At 58.2% G+C, this 18,623-nt stretch overlaps 1 protein-coding gene across 1 annotated transcript in view; it reads left to right on the forward strand.

Annotated features, from left to right (window-relative positions):
- The first annotated feature begins 58 nt into the window (after positions 1-58).
- GNA12 (G protein subunit alpha 12) overlaps positions 59-18,623 on the forward strand; it is a 56,394-nt gene continuing 37,829 nt past the window's right edge. The window contains exon 1 of the mRNA XM_024576822.3: positions 59-490. Within this exon, the coding sequence (XP_024432590.2) occupies positions 179-490 (312 nt within the window). The 5' untranslated portion in view covers positions 59-178. The remainder of the gene's footprint in view (positions 491-18,623) is intronic.

The following is an 18,623-nucleotide window of genomic DNA, read 5'->3' on the forward strand; positions in this document are numbered from 1 at the left end:
GGGCGGCAGCTAGACCCAATCCCCGGGCCCCGGGTCGCGTCGCACCGCCCCTCCGCCGGGGCCAGGCGGCGGGCGAGAGCGGGCCTCCGGGCGGCGGCGGCGGACGCGGCCTGAGGGAGCGGCCGGCTGCCGCGCGGGGCTCGCCTCGCCCGCGGCGGGGTCCATGGCCTGAGCGGCCATGTCCGGTGTGGTGCGGACCCTCAGCCGCTGCCTGCTGCCGGCCGAGGCCGGCGGGGCCCGCGAGCGCAGAGCGGGCGGCGGCGGGGCCCGCGACGCGGAGCGCGAGGCGCGGCGGCGCAGCCGGGACATCGACGCGGGGCTGGCCCGCGAGCGGCGCGCCGTGCGGCGCCTCGTCAAGATCCTGCTGCTGGGCGCGGGCGAGAGCGGCAAGTCCACCTTCCTCAAGCAGATGCGCATCATCCACGGCCGCGAGTTCGACCAGAAGGCGCTGCTCGAGTTCCGCGACACCATCTTCGACAACATCCTCAAGGTGCGTGCGTCCCCGCCCGCACACCTGCGCCCAGGTGTGCCCAGGGGCGCGCGGGGGCGGCCCCGCGGACCTCCGGGCCGGGCGGGGACCGCGGCCCGCCCTGGTCTGGCCCCTGGTCCGCCCCCCGGCCTGGAGGCAGCCCCCGGCGGCCACGTACCCCCAGCCTTGGGGGAGCCGGCCGGGGGTGCGCACCCCGTCCGCCCGCCGGCTGGACGGCCTTCGCTCCCGCCCTTCCGGGGGGCTTGGCGCGGTGGGAGTGGGAAAGCTGGCCGACTTCTGGGGCTTGGGAGGGGCGGGGGCCTGGGGGGCGGGCAGGGCCCCGGACTCCGGCCCGGGACGCGCCCCTGCGCGCGGGCAGCTGCGCGTCCCCGTCTCCAGCCGGGGAGCCGGCCCGGCCCCGCCCGGCCCTCGCAGCGAGTTCAGAAGCGCGCCGGGCACTGGGGAGGAAGCTGGCCGCAGTCCCTCCTTCTAAACTGTTTATCGGGAAAACTTCAAGCACGTTCCAAGTGGAGAACAGTAGGGCGCACTGGACGCGCCCACGGGCCCCCTGGGCGTCCACCCTCCCGCCGGGGTCGCCCGTGGCCGCCGAGCCCACTGCGCGTCAGAAAGTGCTTCGGCGGCACGGAGACTACGGCCGCTGGTATAAGACACGACCGGAGTGTCCTCGTCAAACCTAAAACCACGTGATTCCTCGGACCCTCAAACGTCCAGCCAGTGCTGCCATCTCTCCCGTTGCTCCTACGTGCGTCAGGGTGCCGATCACGCGCTCGCGTTGCGGTTTTTAATCTACGTCTCCAGTGCTGTGTAATCTCCAGGCTCTCCTGTCTCTTGCTCCGTTTTCATCCTTTACAGTTTGTCTGGGGGAGAGAGAAAAAACACCCGTGGAGTTGCCAGAGCCTGGGGTGCAGTCTCGGGAGGCCGGGGAGGCCGGGAGGTGGGCTCCCGCGCCCAGAGGCGGCCACTTCCCTGGTAGAGGCTCCTTGTGCAGCCCGCCGTCCCCTGAGCGACCCTCTCCCAGGCCCGGCCGGCGGGAGCTCGTTACAGGTGGGAGGAAAGTTGTCTCCAGGCAGAGGTGGGGGGAGGCTGGCCCTACCAGGAAGCTGCCTGGAGACTAGATTCTGCGGTGCCCGAGGGACTTTAAATTTAGCAAAGGGCGGAGGAGCCATCTGGAACATTCTCCCCTCCTTCACCCGTGCGGAAGCTTCCGGCCCTGGAGACGGAGAAGTGGCTCCTCGCGGGCCCTGGATGCGGGGCCCGGGGCTCCAAACTCGCAGGCCTGCAGCCGGACCGCCACACCCGGACCCCCGCGCCAGCATTCCCGCCCCGATTTCGCCGTCACAGAAATGGCCCTTTTAGGGTCTGCACGGGAAGCGGATGATTTGAATGATAACCGCCCCCCCATCCTTTTCACCTCTTTCAAAAGCCTGTGAGTCAGAGCTCCGGCCCAGCGCTTCCACGGGAAAGGCGAGGTGCCCAGGGTGATTCAGGGACTCGCTGTGTGTTTAAAATTCCCCTCGTCTTCTGGGGTAAAGTGCATGTGATTGTCCTTCTGAGCCGCTGGGCCAGAGTTTGTTTCTGCTGCTTTTGTGGCCTCCGGACCAGGCAGGTAGAAGAGCATAAAGATTTGGCTGACTGTCTCCTACTTTCTGTGAACTCAAGAGGCAGAGAAGATACTTTGAAACAGATTCTTAAGTCAAAATCAGTGTTTAAGTGCGTTTTAGAAAACTCAGTCTTAAGCTTTCCCTGATGCCTATAAACGTTACATTTTACTGACTTCTTATCAACAGACAAGATGTTTAAACCAATAGCACTTTTTCCCAACTTTTCACTAATTGTAGTTCCACGTGAAACTCACTTAATTTGCTGTGGCTATTTCCCTTACTCCTTAGAAATCCAGCTTTCCCGCTAACCAAAAATCCCCCTGCCCCCGCCGGTCTGGACGGGTCACTCTGGGAAGAGGCTTGTTGGTGAGCATGCCTTGCCGCAGCTCCAGCGGCACCTCGGCGCTGCTCCTCAGAAGAGCGTTTGTGTCTGGAACACGCTTAGTGTTCACGGGCTGTTCGTAAAGCGCCAGCTCTCCCACACGCGACATGTGATGTTCATAACACTTTGGGTGGTTTTGTCCCATTTTAGCCAATGAGGAAACTGAAGGTAGAGAGTTTAAAATCTGCTTGAGACCAGCTCCCTAATTAGCAGGTAGGTGGCAGAGCTGGGCACCAAAGCTAGTCTTTTTTTTTTTTTAACTTTTATTTTTGAGATAATCATTGTCTCGTGCAGTTGTGAGCAACAGTGCAGAGATCCCGTGTCCCTTCTACCTGGTCCCCCGCCGTGGGGGGGTCTTGCAGAACTGTGGTGCAGCCTGACAGCCCGGATATTGACACTGGGAAGGATGCAGAACATTCCGTCCCCATAGGATGCCTCGCATTGCCTTCGATAGCCACTCCCTCCCGCGACAGTGACCGCTGTCTTATCCAACTGTACGATTTTGTCACGTCAAGAATATTATGTGAATGAAATCATGCGAAATGTGATCTTTGGGAATTGGCTGCCGTCACTCAGCTGACTCCCTGGGGAGTCACCCAAGTTGTGTCATGTATCGTTAATCAATAGCTCGTGCGTTTTGATTGCTGAGGAGCATACGTGGTGCGGATCTACCACGGGACACACGTAACAGTCGCCCGGTGGGGGACAGTGGGCTCTCTCCCCGACCTGCCCAGTTTGAACAGACCATCTGTGAATGGGGTATGGTGTGTCTGGGTGTATGCGTTGTGGGCCTGTGTCGATGAGTGTTCCATGGAAACGTGAAAAGCAGCTCGTGATTTGGGGAAGTGCTCTGTACGTTCAGATCCGGGTGGTGCTGGTGCTAGTGGGGTGTGTGTTCTTCTGCACCCCCGCTGCTTAGGGTTCTGTCAGTTGCCGAGAGTGAGGTGTTGAAGTCTCCATCTGAGCCGTGACTAACACAGGGGTGGGGGTGCTGACCCTCCACGCAGTCAAAAACGTGCGTGTAACTTGCGAGGCCCCCAGAGCTTAGCTGCCAACAGCCTACTGTTGACTGGAAGCCTTACTGGTAACAGAAAGTCAGTTAACACATAGTTTGTGTGTTACACGTATTGCATACTGTATTCTTAGCATAAAGTAAGCTAGGGAAAAGTAAACATTAAGAAATCATAGGGAAGAGAAAATACACTGACAGTATTGAAAAAATCCGCCTGTAAGTGGAGCCTTGAAGTCCACCCTGTGCTGTTCAAGGGTCAGCTGTGTAGCTGGGTTTGCCCGTTTTGCCTTTAGCTCAATCAGTTTTTGCCTCGGGCGGTTAGAGACTCTGTTGTGTGTTGTGTAAACACTTAGGATTGTCTTCCTGGGGGAGTGATCCTTTTGCCATTTTGTCCCTCTTTGTCTCTGGTCATTTTCTTCACTCTGAAGTTTGTCTATTCCGACATTTGGCTCATTCCAAATGCTTTCACGGTACAAGTTTTCCACCCTTTTACTTTGAACCCCACTACCAGTGTTATTGTATGAACCAAGTTTCTTTTCTCTTCTTTTTTAATATTAATGTGTGGTTGCCTCTCACGTGCCCCCCCCCCAGGGACCTGGCCCACAACCCAGGCATGTGCCCCGATCTGGGAATGAACAGGCGACCCTTTGGTTCGCAGGCCTGTGCTCAACCCCCTGAGCCGCACCAGCCAGGGCTGAACTGAGTTTCTTACAGGCGGTATATTGTTACATTGTATTTTCTTTATCTATTCTGCTCATCTCTGTCAATTTGTATATTTAGACCAGTCACATTTAACATAAAGTAATTATTACATGTTAGGGCATAGGTCTCGTTATTTTATTTTGGGGGGTGTTTTTTGTTTGTTTCTTATGTTCCTGTGGGTTATTTAAACGTGTTTTAGGATTATGTATATTTTTAAATCCTTGCTCGAGGATCTGTTTTATTTCAGAAAGGGAGAGAGGGAGAAACTTTGATGTGAGAGACAAACCCCCACTGGCTGCCTCTTACACGCACCCCGAGCAGGGATCAAACCTGCAGCTGTTTGGTGTACAGGACGACGCTCCCACCCGCTGAGCAACCCGGCCAGGGCAAGATTCTGTCTTCGATTGATTGATGATCGGTTTTTAGTGTGTCCATCAAAACTCTGTATCGCTTTCTTGGAGGTTGCTCTAGTTTCACAACATACATACGTAACTAGCCTCTCTGTGCTGAGTCTGCTTTACAACCTTAAGTGGAGTCTGGAAACTTCACTCCCACTCACCTCCCTTTAATCCCCACTCAACTTAAGTCTAAATGACCGAAGTGTTTCTTCCACGTGGAGCCCTGTGATACTGATTTTACTTCAGGCACCAAATATGATTTAAAAATCTCACAACAAGCAGGACAGTTTGTTCTGCTTACCCTTGTTGCTCCCTGTCCTGATAGTGTTCTTTCCTTCCTGAAGTTACGAGCCTGCTGCCACTCCCCCTTCTGTTTGGAAAACGTAGCCATTCTGTAATGTGGGGTTGCTTACAACCAGTCCCCCTGGCATTCCTTCACCCGAGGATGTCGGTGTTTCCCCTTCCTTCCTGAAGGACGCCCTCACCGGCCACAGAACCCATCACCGACACTTCTGGCCTCTGTCTGTCTTGTCCTCTGTGCTCACGGCTGTGACCCGGAGGGCAGTTTCGGTGGGGAGAGCGGGGCGGAGTGCAGCGGCCGTCCAGGCGGAACTGGGTGTCTCTGTGATTCCAGCGCCAGGGCTCCTTCCTGGTGGCAGTCATGCCTGAGCGTGAACTTGCACGTCTGCGCCTTCGGCACCTCACACTGCCCCCTGCAGCGTGTTTGTTACTTGAATCTGCGAGTTGCTTGGGCTTCCTGTAAATATTCTCTATTCCTTCTTTCTGTTTGTATAACCTTAAGGCCGATAGTCTCTGCCTTCCCGAGTGGCCTGTTGTTCAGGTCGGGTGCTCGGTGTTTCAGAAATCATGTGATAACGCAAGAGCGCACCCCTGGCTTCGGGCGGACGGCTCCGCGGCCACTTGACTTGGCCTTGGCATCGTTCCCCTCCCTCGGCCACGCTCTCAGGAGGGAGCCACGTTCAGTGACCGAGCTGCGTGTCCCACTAGAAGTACACAAAATGCTCGCCCTCTCAGGGCCCTTTGTTACACGGCCTGGAAGCCACCGTGTCACACCCGGACCTGCACGGGCGTTTCATTTCACCACCCCAGTGTGGGCCTGCCCTGGATGCCTGCATATCGATGACTTAGAAACCGCGTGAAGAATCAGATTACTAACATTCGAGGGCTCTTGTCAGCCCCGAAATGAAAGAAGGTGGCTCACCGGAGACCTGGGAAGAGGAATCCTGGCCGGGGCACGGGGGAGCGTGCTGTGGGCTGGCCTGTGAAGCCCTGGGACGTGAACAGGCATGAACAGACCGTGTCTGTGCTGCGCAGTGCCAAGTGGCAGGTGCAGCAGAGGTAGTAGACGAGTGAGTGGAGGAGCTAGGTGGAGCTTTCTGCTACCCAGGTGGGGTCGCCATATGTGCTTGCTAGAGACCTGTGGTCCCAGCACTTGTTCGCTGAAAGCCATGGCCTTCCCCTAGGAAACCCGCGTGGGCGCACTTAGTGTCAGGGGCGCCCTGTGCACGCAGTATGAGGGCTGCTGCTGAGACTAGGCAAGGTGGTGCTAAGCTTTGTGGATTGAAATCTTTTCTTTTTTCTTAGAAAGGTTTGCTCAGCCACGTTTACCTGTTGCTACAGTGCCTGGGGCTTGGAAGAGGCCTCCGCCGCCCCTCTGTGTTAAGCTCTGTGTCCCTGGCCCGCAGCCTGCTCCTGAGGCCCCCTGGCGCAGGTGCTACCTGGGTGGGTCTGAGAGGGCAGAGGCGTCGGTGCACCTCTGGGCTGCAGGAGAGCAGGACAGTTTGTTGCCTGTGGGCAAATCATTTTCAGTGGGTGAGTTTACTTCACACTTGGACACATGGGTTGCCCTTCAGGAATGCCAGAAAACCAAAACCGTCGTTTTCCACCAGCTGAAAAGCCCGGAGACCCTCCGCCCCAGCCATTCGGGGGTTCGGAGCACACGGGGCGTGTCCCCCCGGCTCCCAGGCAGACATGGTGACTGTCTCACCACCCCGGCGTGAGGGGAGCAGTGTCTGACCCTCAGCCGTCCGTCTGAGGTTTGGAATCTGACTCTGGGCAGCGCTCTGTCAGCAGTGTGTCCTTGCTGTGTGGTCGCGTGGTGGAGAGTGGAGACGTGCGTGGTGCCAGTCGTCACGGGGCAGAAAATGGAAACGCACGGCTCATCTGGACATATCCTCATGGGGCGACCTTCCAACCGAAGAAGCCAGTGTTGCCCTGGGGACACTGCGCCAGCTGGAGGGTGGCGTCCCTCAGGGCGGCCGCCGTCGTGGTACAAGTCTTACTGTCAGGTGTGAACAGAAGCAGGGAGCCCCCCCGCACCTGTCAGGTGGGCCGGGTGAAGCCCTGCTCGATCTCAGCCGACTGCCACTCCATCGAGCAAACATGGAGAGCGGCTGCGGACTGCCACTGCCCGGGTCTCCGAGTGGCTCTTCCGTGCACGAAGACGTGTGCTGTCTCACGTTAGGACAGACGTCCAGGCAGCCCAGGCGCTTGGTCAGGGTGTCGGGAGAGAAGCCGACTCTGCGTCAGTTCGGTAGACTGAGTCTGCTTGGAACTTGTGCTCGGGAGCGCAGCAGCCACGGGACACAAGGGGCCCGCAGGGACTCGTGGGATACTCGCAGGTGGGTAGAGAGCAGCGCTGCCCCTCCGACACCAGGGAAGGGAACTTCCCTCCCACTGAGGAGGCGGTTCCCTCTGAACTGGGCATCTGCTTGCCGTCTAGCCTCAAGGCCTCAGCACCAGCGTGGTCAGAGGCCCCGTTCCTTCCGACTCCACAGCGGAGACTGGCCGTCGTGGGCACTCGCCTCTGTGAGCGGCGCACCCAGGCCTGATAAGCTGTCCCCTAGCTGCTCAGCCTGAGTTGAGCAGAAACGTGGACCACGGGGACACTGAGACTCAGAGGATTGTGTCCTGGTCAGTGATAATGCCGTCGTGGCCTTGGTGTGGAGTGTCCCAGTACACAGTGGGACCCACTGAGCCCAGGCGGGTGTTCGGCACATGGGGAGACCTGCACCGCCGTGCAGGGTGGGCCCTGGGCCTCCCTGGGGATGGGAAAGAGGGGAGAGGACAGAAGCAGGAAGATCCTGGTGATGTCCCTGGAGGGACAGGGAGCCCAGATGAGGGTCACATGGACGAGTGCAGCAACACCTGTCCCGGGGCCCCCGGGGACTCGGGCTCCAGGGAACCTGTGAGCCAGCAGTGCAGTGCTTGGCGCTGGTCGAGATGAGGGGGCGGCCGTGGCCCAACCTCTGGGGTGCAGGTCGCACTCGTGTTCAAGGCAAAGTTGTGCTCATCTCTGTAGATGAGATACTCTGTTCCAAGCAGGAGACTTGACGCTCCCGAGGCAGGAAGGGGAGTAGAGTCTCCCCCACGGCCCGTGCCCACTGTAGATGGCAGGGACAGCTGTCTTGGAGGCCGGGCGCCGTTTCTGCGGCACCGAGAGCGCTGTTCACCTGCATTTGCCACGGACGCTTGGCGGGTCTTGGCGATCATTGGCCCACCCAAGGTGACCCAAAACCCGTTCCATTTTTGTGAGCGTTTAGGTGTTCTTCCAAGGAAAGGAAGCTCCCATGAGTTTACCTTTAGGGTGCAAGAAGGGGGCTGTTTTCCCCTGGATTCCGACGACGTGATTAGATCGACAGAGGTGGAAAACTGCCGAAGTGCTGAGTGCTGTTTTCCACCTCCTTTCCAGGAGGAAAAGGAGGCCCCTCCAGCGGCTAGCTGGCGGAGCTGAGAACCAGGGAACCGCTCGTTTACCTTCTCACCAGCGCACACCGCTCCGACTGCAAAGCGGAGAGGCTGTGTTTTCAAACAAGCACAGCAGAGCTACCGGAACCCTCCAGGTAGCACAGAGGTCTCGCTGAAAGTGGTCAGCCCGGGAGCTGGGTCAGCAAGCGCTAAGTGTGTTCTGTGCACGCCCTCTGCAGGGGGGCCCAGGGGTCCCTTCCCCTCCCGTCAGGATCCCTTTTGCGGCCGCCTGCCTGGGTCCTCTCCAGCCCTCAGGCTTAGGTGGGGTTGTAGTTGGTGGGATTTTCACTCTTCTGGCCTCATCCTTCCACTTCAGCCACAGGCGTGTCCTTGCCTTCTCTGGTCATCCCTCCCTTATGCCCCTGGGGGACTCAGCCCCCCAGTCCTGTGCCCTGGGGTGCCCTGCTCAGAGCAGGCCTTCTTGTCTCAAGGTTCCCTGAGGGCAGGCGCCCCCCTGCCCCCCCACCAGGATTTTCCCTCCATCTTTCTGGCTCCTGTTTTGATTCCCAAACTGATTCAAGACTGGGGAGCAGAAAAAGAAAAACCAGGACTGATGAGTATAGGTTTGTTGGGGGTCACCCTCAAGGCTAGGAGCCCTTGCTGACATCTCAACTCCGTTCACGTTGTCTTATGCAAAAGAGCACACAGAGCAAACTGGTCGTTCTCTGGGGAGTAAGTGTGGTCGCACCTGCCCTGGCTGGGTGGCTCAGTGGGTTGGAGCATTGTCCCATACGCGAAAGGCTGCGGGGGGGGGGGGGGGGGGGGTCAGGACAACTGTAATAGCATAAACAATAGAACATTTAAAAAGTTTTTAGAGGGTGCAGGTTTGATCCCCGGTCGGGGTACATAAGGGAGGCAACCGAAAGATGGTGTTCTATCACACTGGTGTTTCTCGAGCTCCCTCTCCCCCACCCCCACCCCCGCTCCTCCCTCTCTCTCTAAAATCAGTAAGTGCACCTCGCAGGAGGATTAGAGACAATAACAATAAAACGCGGTGGGGGGGGGGCGTCCCCTCTGTCTTCTGATGCCGGATGGAGCCCATCAGAAGGCTAAGTGCTGACAGGTCCCGGGGAGCACCAGGGTGTGAGGGGCCATGCCGGGACCCTCCCCCACAGGGGAGAGGTGCTCAGCCTTTGCTCTCTTAGGTTGGGGACCCGATATGGCCTCCCCTCCCCTCACTGGAAATGCTTCCTGGGTGTTGAGTTGCAGTGGGAAACTCAGACCCCTGGGCCCATCCGACCTCGCGTTCTGTGGGGCAGCCCAAAGCCCCGCAGCCGTCTCCTGCACAGCAGCTTTTCGAGTCCCTTCATCGATGCAGCCGACCCCCAGGTGCTGCTGACGCAGCCCGGAATGCAGCAGGACACACCTGCACCTGTGGGCCCAGTCCCTGTCGTCCATGCTGCTTCAGCTGGGGTGCTGTCACCTGCTGCCGGAAGCCCAGAATCCTGAAGCGTGCGTGAGAAGGCCCGGCTCTAGAATGAGCTGGAAGGGAGCCCCAGGCCGAGGACACCACAGCGGCCAGAGCAGGGCCCAGGCCATGGGGCTGCAGAGACCTGAAAGCGGGCTCTGCAGAAACGGAGGGTGGAGGGCAGGGCGCGTGGGCCCACCTGGCGGGTCCTCTCTCTCAGCCAAACTGCCGTTTCAAGCAGAGGAGTCACTGCCTCGATTTACAGTTTTAAAAGATAAGTCTGGGGAAATGTGTTTGACGGGACCAGAATCCTAGAACCTTCTCCCACCCCCTAATGAGGAGGACACACACATGTACATACGTGCTTAAAATATTTCTACGTGTGAACATAAAAAGTTCACCAGAAGCAGCCAGGGGAGGAGAAGGGACACTTCACACAGAGGTTGAATTGCATGAAACTGATGATTCGACCCTTCTGACCCACAGAAACAGCAGTTTCCTGTGGTCCAGCCTAATCCCTCAAAAACACTGTGAGGACAGAAAGGACCTGGGCGCAGAGACAAGGCTCCGGTGCTGAGCAGTGCCTGTCCTGACCTCTGCCCCGCCCCCTCCCCTCCACTCCAGAGAGAGGCAGACCCAGGGTCCGGACTGGCAGCCCAGGGAGGGGCGGGGAGGGCACTGCCTCCCGGGCACGGTGCTGAGCCAGCACTCCCAGACGGCGGACGGGAGCCGGGGTGGGGGCACCCCCAGGATTTCAGAAGAAAATCCTCTTGGCTCTACCTAGACAAGTTTTCGGCATTCTTCCCCTGCACCGAATGGAAGCAGCAGCCATCTGTCAGACTCTGGCTGGGATCTGGGAAGACAAATAGGTAGAAAAGCGTTCAGGGAACACTGACCTGAGTCCTGAGAACAGTAGGCTGACGGAGAGGTGGGCGTGCGAGAGTGGAGAGGCAGGAACACGGCCATTCTTGAGTCCTGCAGTACTCTGTCCAAAAGAGGGGCGGGGTGACACACAGGAGGGGCAGGAGAAACCCCGAGAGGGAAGAGGCGGTCCGTGGGTCAGAAGGCAGGTGCCCGTTAAGCTCTGCAGTGAACACGAGCAACCCACACACAGAGGGCGTGAGGCAGAGCTAAGAGTGGGACAGAACAAGGAAGTGCGCTGAGGGGCCGTGCGGAGTAGTAAAGCGATTACAGAGCTCATAGACAGGTCGGGAATGGGAAGGAACCAGATGAAAATGAACCCTGTCGTTGGGGTGGTCCCACCTGACTCTGCGTTGCCCCCCATGGTGGTAGGGTTAGGAGCTGGGGAGACAACTGGACTGTTTCCAGCATTTGCAAGTGAACGTGCCCCTGAACTTCAGCGTCCCTCTCTATGCCCACAGCGGGAAAGGGGGTGCGCGTGCCGGTTGCAGGACCCTGCGGTTCCCGCTCGTGTCTCTGGTGATAAACTGTCGGGACAGGGGCTTCACACAGACTCCTGTGCTCAGGCCCGCGCTGGGCCCCGGGGAGCCCTTTGTGTTCAGGACAGGATGCCATCTAGCTGTGGTCTGCTCACTGGAGGAGGGTCTGTCAAGGCAGAAGGAAGTTCATTTCTCGGGCCTCCTGCTGAGCTGACACTCCCCCACCCAGGAACTGGAACTGGAGTAGTTCTCTTTGGTGCGCTGCCCGGGTGTTCAGCCTCGTGCTGCAGGTGGTGGGAGAGTTTCTGGGTGGCACCTGCAGAGTTCTGGAAGCACGGTGGGGTTTCCTCCGCCACCGCCTGCCATGTAGCAGGGGTGGCGTCCACACGGGTGGTTTCCCGGAGCTGAACCCCTTTTCACAGGATTATCTCCCATGCTTCGTCTAACAGGCGTGGGTGACAGTGGACTCGGTGGATTTCCGTGGGCTCGTCCCTAAAAACTGGGAGCATTGTTTACGTGGCCGTCCATGTCCAGCCGTTATTGACAGTGTGCCCTGTGCTGTGACACCGGCGTCAGGTTTGGGAACGTTGGCCAGGGTGTTGATTGTTACAGTGAGGACTCAGGCGGAAGCGCACCCCCTCTCACACGGAGCCGTCCGTGTACTGCAGTCCTATTAGAAAAGAGCAGGAGAGTGGAGCACACACGTGTTTGTGTCCGTGCAGCAGTTACGGGTTTGTGACTTCTTAAATCCATTTCCTGCAGCAAACACTCTTGCGGAGCCGCCTCGGTGCCAGCGACGGTGCAGTTGGGGTCCTTAGGAATGCGTGCCCGTGACCATCGGGGCGACCCCCGAAAGCCCTCCTCCCCGGGAGCCCTCGGCAGGGCAGCCGCCAGGGTGTTTTTGTTGGCAGTTGCCAGCGCCTTGGCTTAATTTGTGGTCCAAATCTGCTCCAGAATTGTTGTGATCTTGAATATTTTCAGAATGTGTAAATATTTACTGAGGAGACCACAGCATCTTCAGTGGATTTTTTAATTGGAAACTTGTCTTGTTTCTTCGTTCTTGGTAACTTCAAGAAAAGAGCACCAAGTGCCGAGCTCCCCTTCCTGTGCCCGCTACAGATTGCCCCTCCCACCCGAGTAAATGCCCTTTGCCAGTCTTTCATTCATTTTTTAACGTAGCATTCTTAAAAATAAAGTATTAGGGAAACGGAGAATGTTTTAAGTCTAGGTGTTTTTGAAGTAAGTTAAAAGACTCAAATCTTGAGTTAAGTATTTTAAAAAGACTTTGTCCAATTTTTGTAGTCAATAAGCAATGTATTGTAAGAAACATACATGGATAGTCACTTTCTCTTATGTTCTTTCTACAATTTGTACTCAGGTGACTGTTCCTTTAATTACGACTTCCATTCCCCCGCCGTTGTGACATTGATCCTGTCAACCTATTTCACAGAATGCTCAGTACTGGACACCGGCAAGTGGAGAGCGCGGGTGTGCCGACGGGGTGGTCGCTCCCGGCGCAGACGGCCAGGGTGCCGCCTCCTAACCGAGTAGCTCGGTGACATTCTGCAGAGTCTGGACAATTAAATCAAAGACAGAAGAAGTGGGTGTCTCTGTGACAGTGAACAGGAGGGTGAACCCAGAACGTCGTCAGGAACTTCTGGGATTCCAGGCAGTTCCAGGGCGGCTGATAGAAAATAGAAAATAGACGTCTGTGTGTGGTGTGTGGCCGTGTGTCTGCACGTGTGTTCCCATGGCAGGGGCCTGGCCGGTTCACAACAGCGCTACCAGGACACGCTTCCAGGAACGGGCGAGAGTTTGAGCATAAAGCATAAGTGTCGGGGGCACGGTGGCCACTTTCGCCAAAGTGTAATAAGCAGTTACCTGTGGTGAAAGGGGGTTTGTCTCTGCCTTTGCTCACTTCCACTTTCTCGAACACACGCACAAGACTGGCACAGAAAACACTTTTCTGCACCTTTGCTTCCTTCTCCAGGCGGTCTCACTGCGCGTCCTGCAGTGCATCGCGTCCCTTGCTCTGCATCTTACAGACACAGAGTTTGCACTTCACATTCACCAGGTGCTGAAGTTTATCTTCCTAGTTAATCTCGGGCGTCCAGCCGGCCAGGATGCAGGCCCTCTGGAGCTCAGGAGCCCGTGGGGGGTTTGCCTGTGCTCCTTCACGGTGATTGCATCCTTCTCGCTCTGTGCAGTGGTGGCCGGGCCTCCTCCCAGGCATGTTGTGTCTGTTCCCCTGCAGAGGCTCGCTGTGAGCGTGAGTGGCAGACGAAGGGTGGCTGCCCAACCCTCACCTAGCCTCTCCAGTCCTCGCTGCTTCCCTGTGGCATGCGGCCTCTGTTCCTGTTCCCTGCCTGGGGCTGGTCCCCCAGACTGGGGACACTGCCGTCTCCACACTTGCTTTGTCCTCCGAGCCCACGACTTCCAGGAGATGAGTAGCCTTTGTATGGCAGTAGCTCCCTCTCGTCGCTGTGGGCTCCCCGGCCCCAGCCCTCCGGTTTAATTGCATGTTGGACATAGTGGGAGGTGGACTCCTCAGGGCCTGCGGAGCTCTGGGCCCCTCCAGCAAAGTACCACAGATGCCTCAGGCCCGGCGTTTTAGTTTCAAATACTCTGTGAATAGTCCCTAGAAGTTAAGATTACTGTTTTCAAGGCCACAGTAGTGGCTGGTAACTGCAGTGTTCCTGAAAGACTCACTGTTTGTAATCTGTTTGGCCACATTGGGTTCCAGCAAGTGTGAGGTCAGGGACCCGAGGCCAGGGATCCGGGGCCTGTGATGTGGCCCGCGGGGTGGGGGGTGGACATCTATGGGTAGGGGCCTCGGGAGAGACTCACGGACCCTGGGCTGTGTGGGGGTGGTTTGTCTGCCTCCTTGGCAGGTCCTCCTCCGTCCTCACTGGGCCTGGAGAAGGGACCCCTGGAGATCTGTCTTTGACTAGGGGGTAAGGGTATGCCAGACCTACAGCCCATACTTCAGGGCTGCCGCTCGGTGGCTGGCACTCGGCGGCGCTAGTCGGACAGGCAGGCCGTCCCAGGAGGTCTGGGAGCTGAAGCAGACCGAAAACCCACAGAGGAGGACATCCCAAAAAGAGTAGCTTCCGAAAGGGCCCAGTTCAGAATTTGCAGATTTCAGTGAAAGTGATGGAAACAGAATAGGAAAGCTGAGCAGACGGCTTTGCGAGGAAGTATTGGGGTTCCCCATCGGTGTTCGTGTGCACGTCACATCCCCACAGAGTCCCGGCCCGCACATCCGGAATGCCAGCCCTGGGCGAGTGTGCAGGCACCTGCCCTCATGCGCCCGTAGGCCTCAGGCCTGGCGCAGTGCTGGCACGGAAGTAGGCATGCAGGTACTTGTTGGAATAAGTACTTCTGGAGGAAAAAATGTCAGGAAGAACGTGAAAACCAAGTTTTAATTTTGATGGTCTCGTCAACGAAGTGTTGTTCGTGGTTTACTAGCCTGAAGGTCCGGGTTCTGAGCAGGAACACAGTCGAACCAGAGCTTCTGGCCACTGCCCTGCGCCGGTCCACTTGTCAGGGAAGAAAGCGAGCTGACCTGGCCCAGTCCAGCCTCTCGCCGAGGCGGGGTGCGGAAACTCAGGTGACCAGGGTGCCGGCCGGGCCTGCCGGGGTCCCCGAGTGAGTCGGCAGTCACAGGCCCATCTCCTGCTGCGTGGTCATCAGCGCAGTTCGGGAGTCCCGTGAGTAGCTGGTAGCAGCTTCCTATTTGCTACTCCAGTCACTGAACACACGCGGGTCCGATCCTGTCCGCCATCCACATTGTCACCAGGTGCTGAGGCCCAGCCCCTGAGAGGGCTCTGGTGGTGGCGCTTTCCAGTGACCTTCCTGCTGGGCCGCGCCGAGGCCCTGCTCTTCAGGGCGGCCGGGCTCACGTCACTCCCACCGGTCTTGGCAGAGCACCTGTGATCTGGGCCCAGCACTCCCGACGCCAGCCCAAGGCAGGGCATTAGTGGGGAAGGTGCTGACAAGGGTCCCCCACGCAGCGACTATTGTGGTGGATGGTGAGCACTGCCCAGGGATTCTGTCTGTGTCAGTGTGGGGCTGCTGTGTCACCTTCCTGAGGTTTAAGGACAGGGCCATGGGGGGGAGGTTAGCCAAGAGCTCACAGCTGACTTGGGGGGAGGGTGCTGCAGGAAGAGGCCCTGGGCATCCCAGAGGCCCATAGACTGGGGCAAGCCTGGGGGAGGAGGGGCCCAGGCAGGCCGGCGTGGGTGGGGCGGGCATGCGAGGGGTCAGAGGTGGAGTGGCAGGGACCGGGAGGTCATACAGAGTCCTCTGGGCCACGCCACAGAGTCACATCTAACACTGGGGTGACAGGAAGCCAGTGAAGTTTTCCTGGAGAAGTGAAGAGATGCGACTTCTCTCAGCTCTGCAGGGGCTCACTCAGCGTCCCAAGTGGGGAGTGTGGCTGGGGTGGGCTGTGGGAGAGTGGCCGCAGGGGAGCAGGAAAGTCGTTTGGAGGACTGCGCCGACTGGGCAGGCGGCCACGGGGCTCCTCCTGTGTGGGGCAGGGCCAGTGGCTGTGGCTGCGTCCGCTGCAAGCCCAGCATTCTCACCTGTGAGACGGGGTCGTGGCCCTCGTGGCTGCTGTGGGAGGCAAATGAGCTAACCCAGACCAGGGTCCAGTCTCGTCGGCTCCTTTTGGAGCACCGCCGCTGCCGTCCCCCCGAGCGCAGCCGCGGTCGTGCCCCTGCCCTGCAGTCGCCAGTGCCCGCACACTGTCCCCCCGTGTGCGCGCCTGTGAGCACACATGCAGGTCACGTGTTTTTACGACTTTACATATATGGCATCATTTTGAATATATCATATACATCACAGGTGGCAAACACAAGGCCCACAGGCTGAATCTGGCCCTTCACCTTGTTTCTACCTGGCAGCAGCGCCAAGCTCTCACTTAACTATTAAGGGTAGTTACATGTATACTGTCCTAAAGTTACATTTGGCCCTTTGAAGGCAACCTAGAGGCTGATGTGGGTCCCGGTGAAAATGAGTTTGACAGGCCTGATACATGCCGTTGCTTTGCCCAGCAGTACCTTTGCATTCCGTCCGTGTCGGCACCTGGAGACCCCGTGTGTTCATTTCAGTCTCTTGTGGGTCCCTGCTGGGGAGTGACCCGCATAGTGAGTCCGTCAACAGCCCTCAGGCAGCTCCCAGAGCGATGGCGTCAGCCTGTGCTGAGAGCGAGGGAGAGGAGCTCCCCCAGCCTCGGCTCAGCGCACCGTGGTGTTGACTGGTCGCCGTGCCACACCCTGGGGGGTTGCTGGACACAAGGACACTCTGACGTTAAATGGCTGCCATTCCTACACTGACCCGCCCGGCATTTCAGACAGGAGTCAAGGCGAGCCCTGCTCAGGCCCCAGAAGCCCAGCCCCGCCTCTCCTCGCTCACCCAGCCCCCACCTGGCGGCTCTTTGTTTGGTGTTCCAGAAATGCTGAGCACAGGCCTTTGCTTCCCTTCCCCTAGGAAAGCTCATCCTGTTGCTTGCTATGTGGCTGGTCCTTCGTGTCCTGTCCTCACTACTTCGCAGCCACCTTCCCCTCCAGCCCCCCACCATTTAGTTCCGTTAGAGGACAGGTCCCAGGGTCCCAGCTGCAGCCCCTTCACTCCCTTTCTGGGACAGACTCCCAGCACAGGACGCTTCCTGAGGGCAGGGCCCCACCTGTCTGGTCTCCGAGGTGTCCTCCGTACCTGCCACAGTGCTGGGGGCCGGTGGCTGTGCTGGGCGAACTGGACTGATGGAAGGGGCTGCGCAGGGTGGCAGTAGTGTCCTTGTCACCCACACGTGGTCTGCAGCGTCTGCTGTGAGTCAGGCCCAAGAAAGCGTGCCCGGTCACCAGTACTGGTGATCACGGGTGCCCTGGGAGACACGGGAAGGTGCTTCTGCGCTTTTCAGGCTGCAGCAGGGACCCCCTTCCTGAGGGTGTCACACGTGGGCTGATAAATGCTTACAGAAGGCTGCGTTTTATAAGGAATTCACGGCCGGAGGCGGATTTGACACACAGCACCTCTCAGAGTTCCGCAACCCTGCAAATGTGCGCGATTCTGGGCCCTGAGAAAAGCAGGAAAGGGAAATAAGGAGTTCCGTGGTCGGTTTTGCTGAGCTTTGGAGCGGGACAATCGGTGAGGGCTAGCGGAGAAGGGGACTTGGGAACTCAGACTTTGTGACAGAAGTCCCCTGGAAGCCTTGGTGTGTGGCTGGCCGTCTGTGAGCTGGGACAGAGTCGAGAGGGGCCTCTCCTCTGGCGCCCTTCGTTGTCCCCACTGGAGGTATTTAGGATTTTTCACGGCAGCTGTCCGCTAGCCTGGATCAGAGGCCCAGTGGAGCCTCAAAGGAGTTCAGTTCTGAGCACTCTCGGATGGCGGTGCCCGGACCTCTGTCCCATCTTGTAGCGGGACCCTGACTCCCAAACCTTCTGAGCAATGCCAGGTAGGCACTCTTCCCACCAGCTGCCGCCTCTCTCCGCCGTGTCTCCTCCACCCAGCGATCGGCACTCACCTTGTCACCTTGACTGGCTGTCATTTCCTCTCCACGTCTTCCTCTTAAGGTGCAGCACATACAGTAGGCCTCTTGGCACAGGTGTGCCTCCCTGCCTTCGACAGGGCTGTCACCTCAGTGTCCATGACCCCTTTATCCCAGCCTCTCTGTCCTTGCGGGGCACAGTGGCGGCACGGGGGAGGCCGGAGACTGTCACAGATGTCCTGTCGTGCCTGTGGGCATGTCCGCACCTCCTTTTTAAGTAACTAAAGAACACTTTAAATCCTCCTACAGTGTTCTGTTTTTTCAAAGCTGGGATTTATCACTGTCAAACTTTGTTTCATCTCAGAGCTGGAAAACTAAAACAAGAGGTTACTGTCGGGGATAAAGCAACTGCATCGTAAAAGCCACAGAGTCTTCTCGAGTCGTTTATGTGTCTGTCCCCAGCTTGTGGGGACAGGTCACTTAGCACAGTGACCAACGTGCCCTCAGTCACAGGTGGAGGTTTCAGGGCAGGTTTGCTGGTTAGTTTCTGTACTCCCCACCCCCACATTATCTGATGGACTTTGAAGTTCATGATCAACATTCCTGCACTCAGGCGCCCTGGGCAGACGGCAGTCCTGGGGGGAATTGGGCGTGAGCGGCCCAGAGCGTGGAGTGGCTGGTGTGAGCACACTCCCCGGGCCTGAGACCACGCGAGTGCCAGCGCGTTTGCAGCTCTCCAAGGGAGAGACAGGAAGCCTGGGGAGCAGTGTTCGCCTGACTTCCCGCAGCTTTGAAGAGCAGCAGACGTGGGTCCCTTGGAAGGCATGCTGACGGACTTGAACATGGAAAGTAGCCTTCCTAGAACCAGTGGCAAAGGCAGGAAGTCAGAGCACAGCTCCCCAGGAGGGCGGCACTCGCTCACCCTCTCACCCTCATGGTTCTCCTGCTGTCCCATGTGGGAGGGTGGCTGGC

The sequence above is a fragment of the Desmodus rotundus genome, chromosome 6 (assembly GCF_022682495.2).
Source record: "Desmodus rotundus isolate HL8 chromosome 6, HLdesRot8A.1, whole genome shotgun sequence".
NCBI classification, from domain to species: Eukaryota; Metazoa; Chordata; class Mammalia; order Chiroptera; family Phyllostomidae; genus Desmodus; species Desmodus rotundus.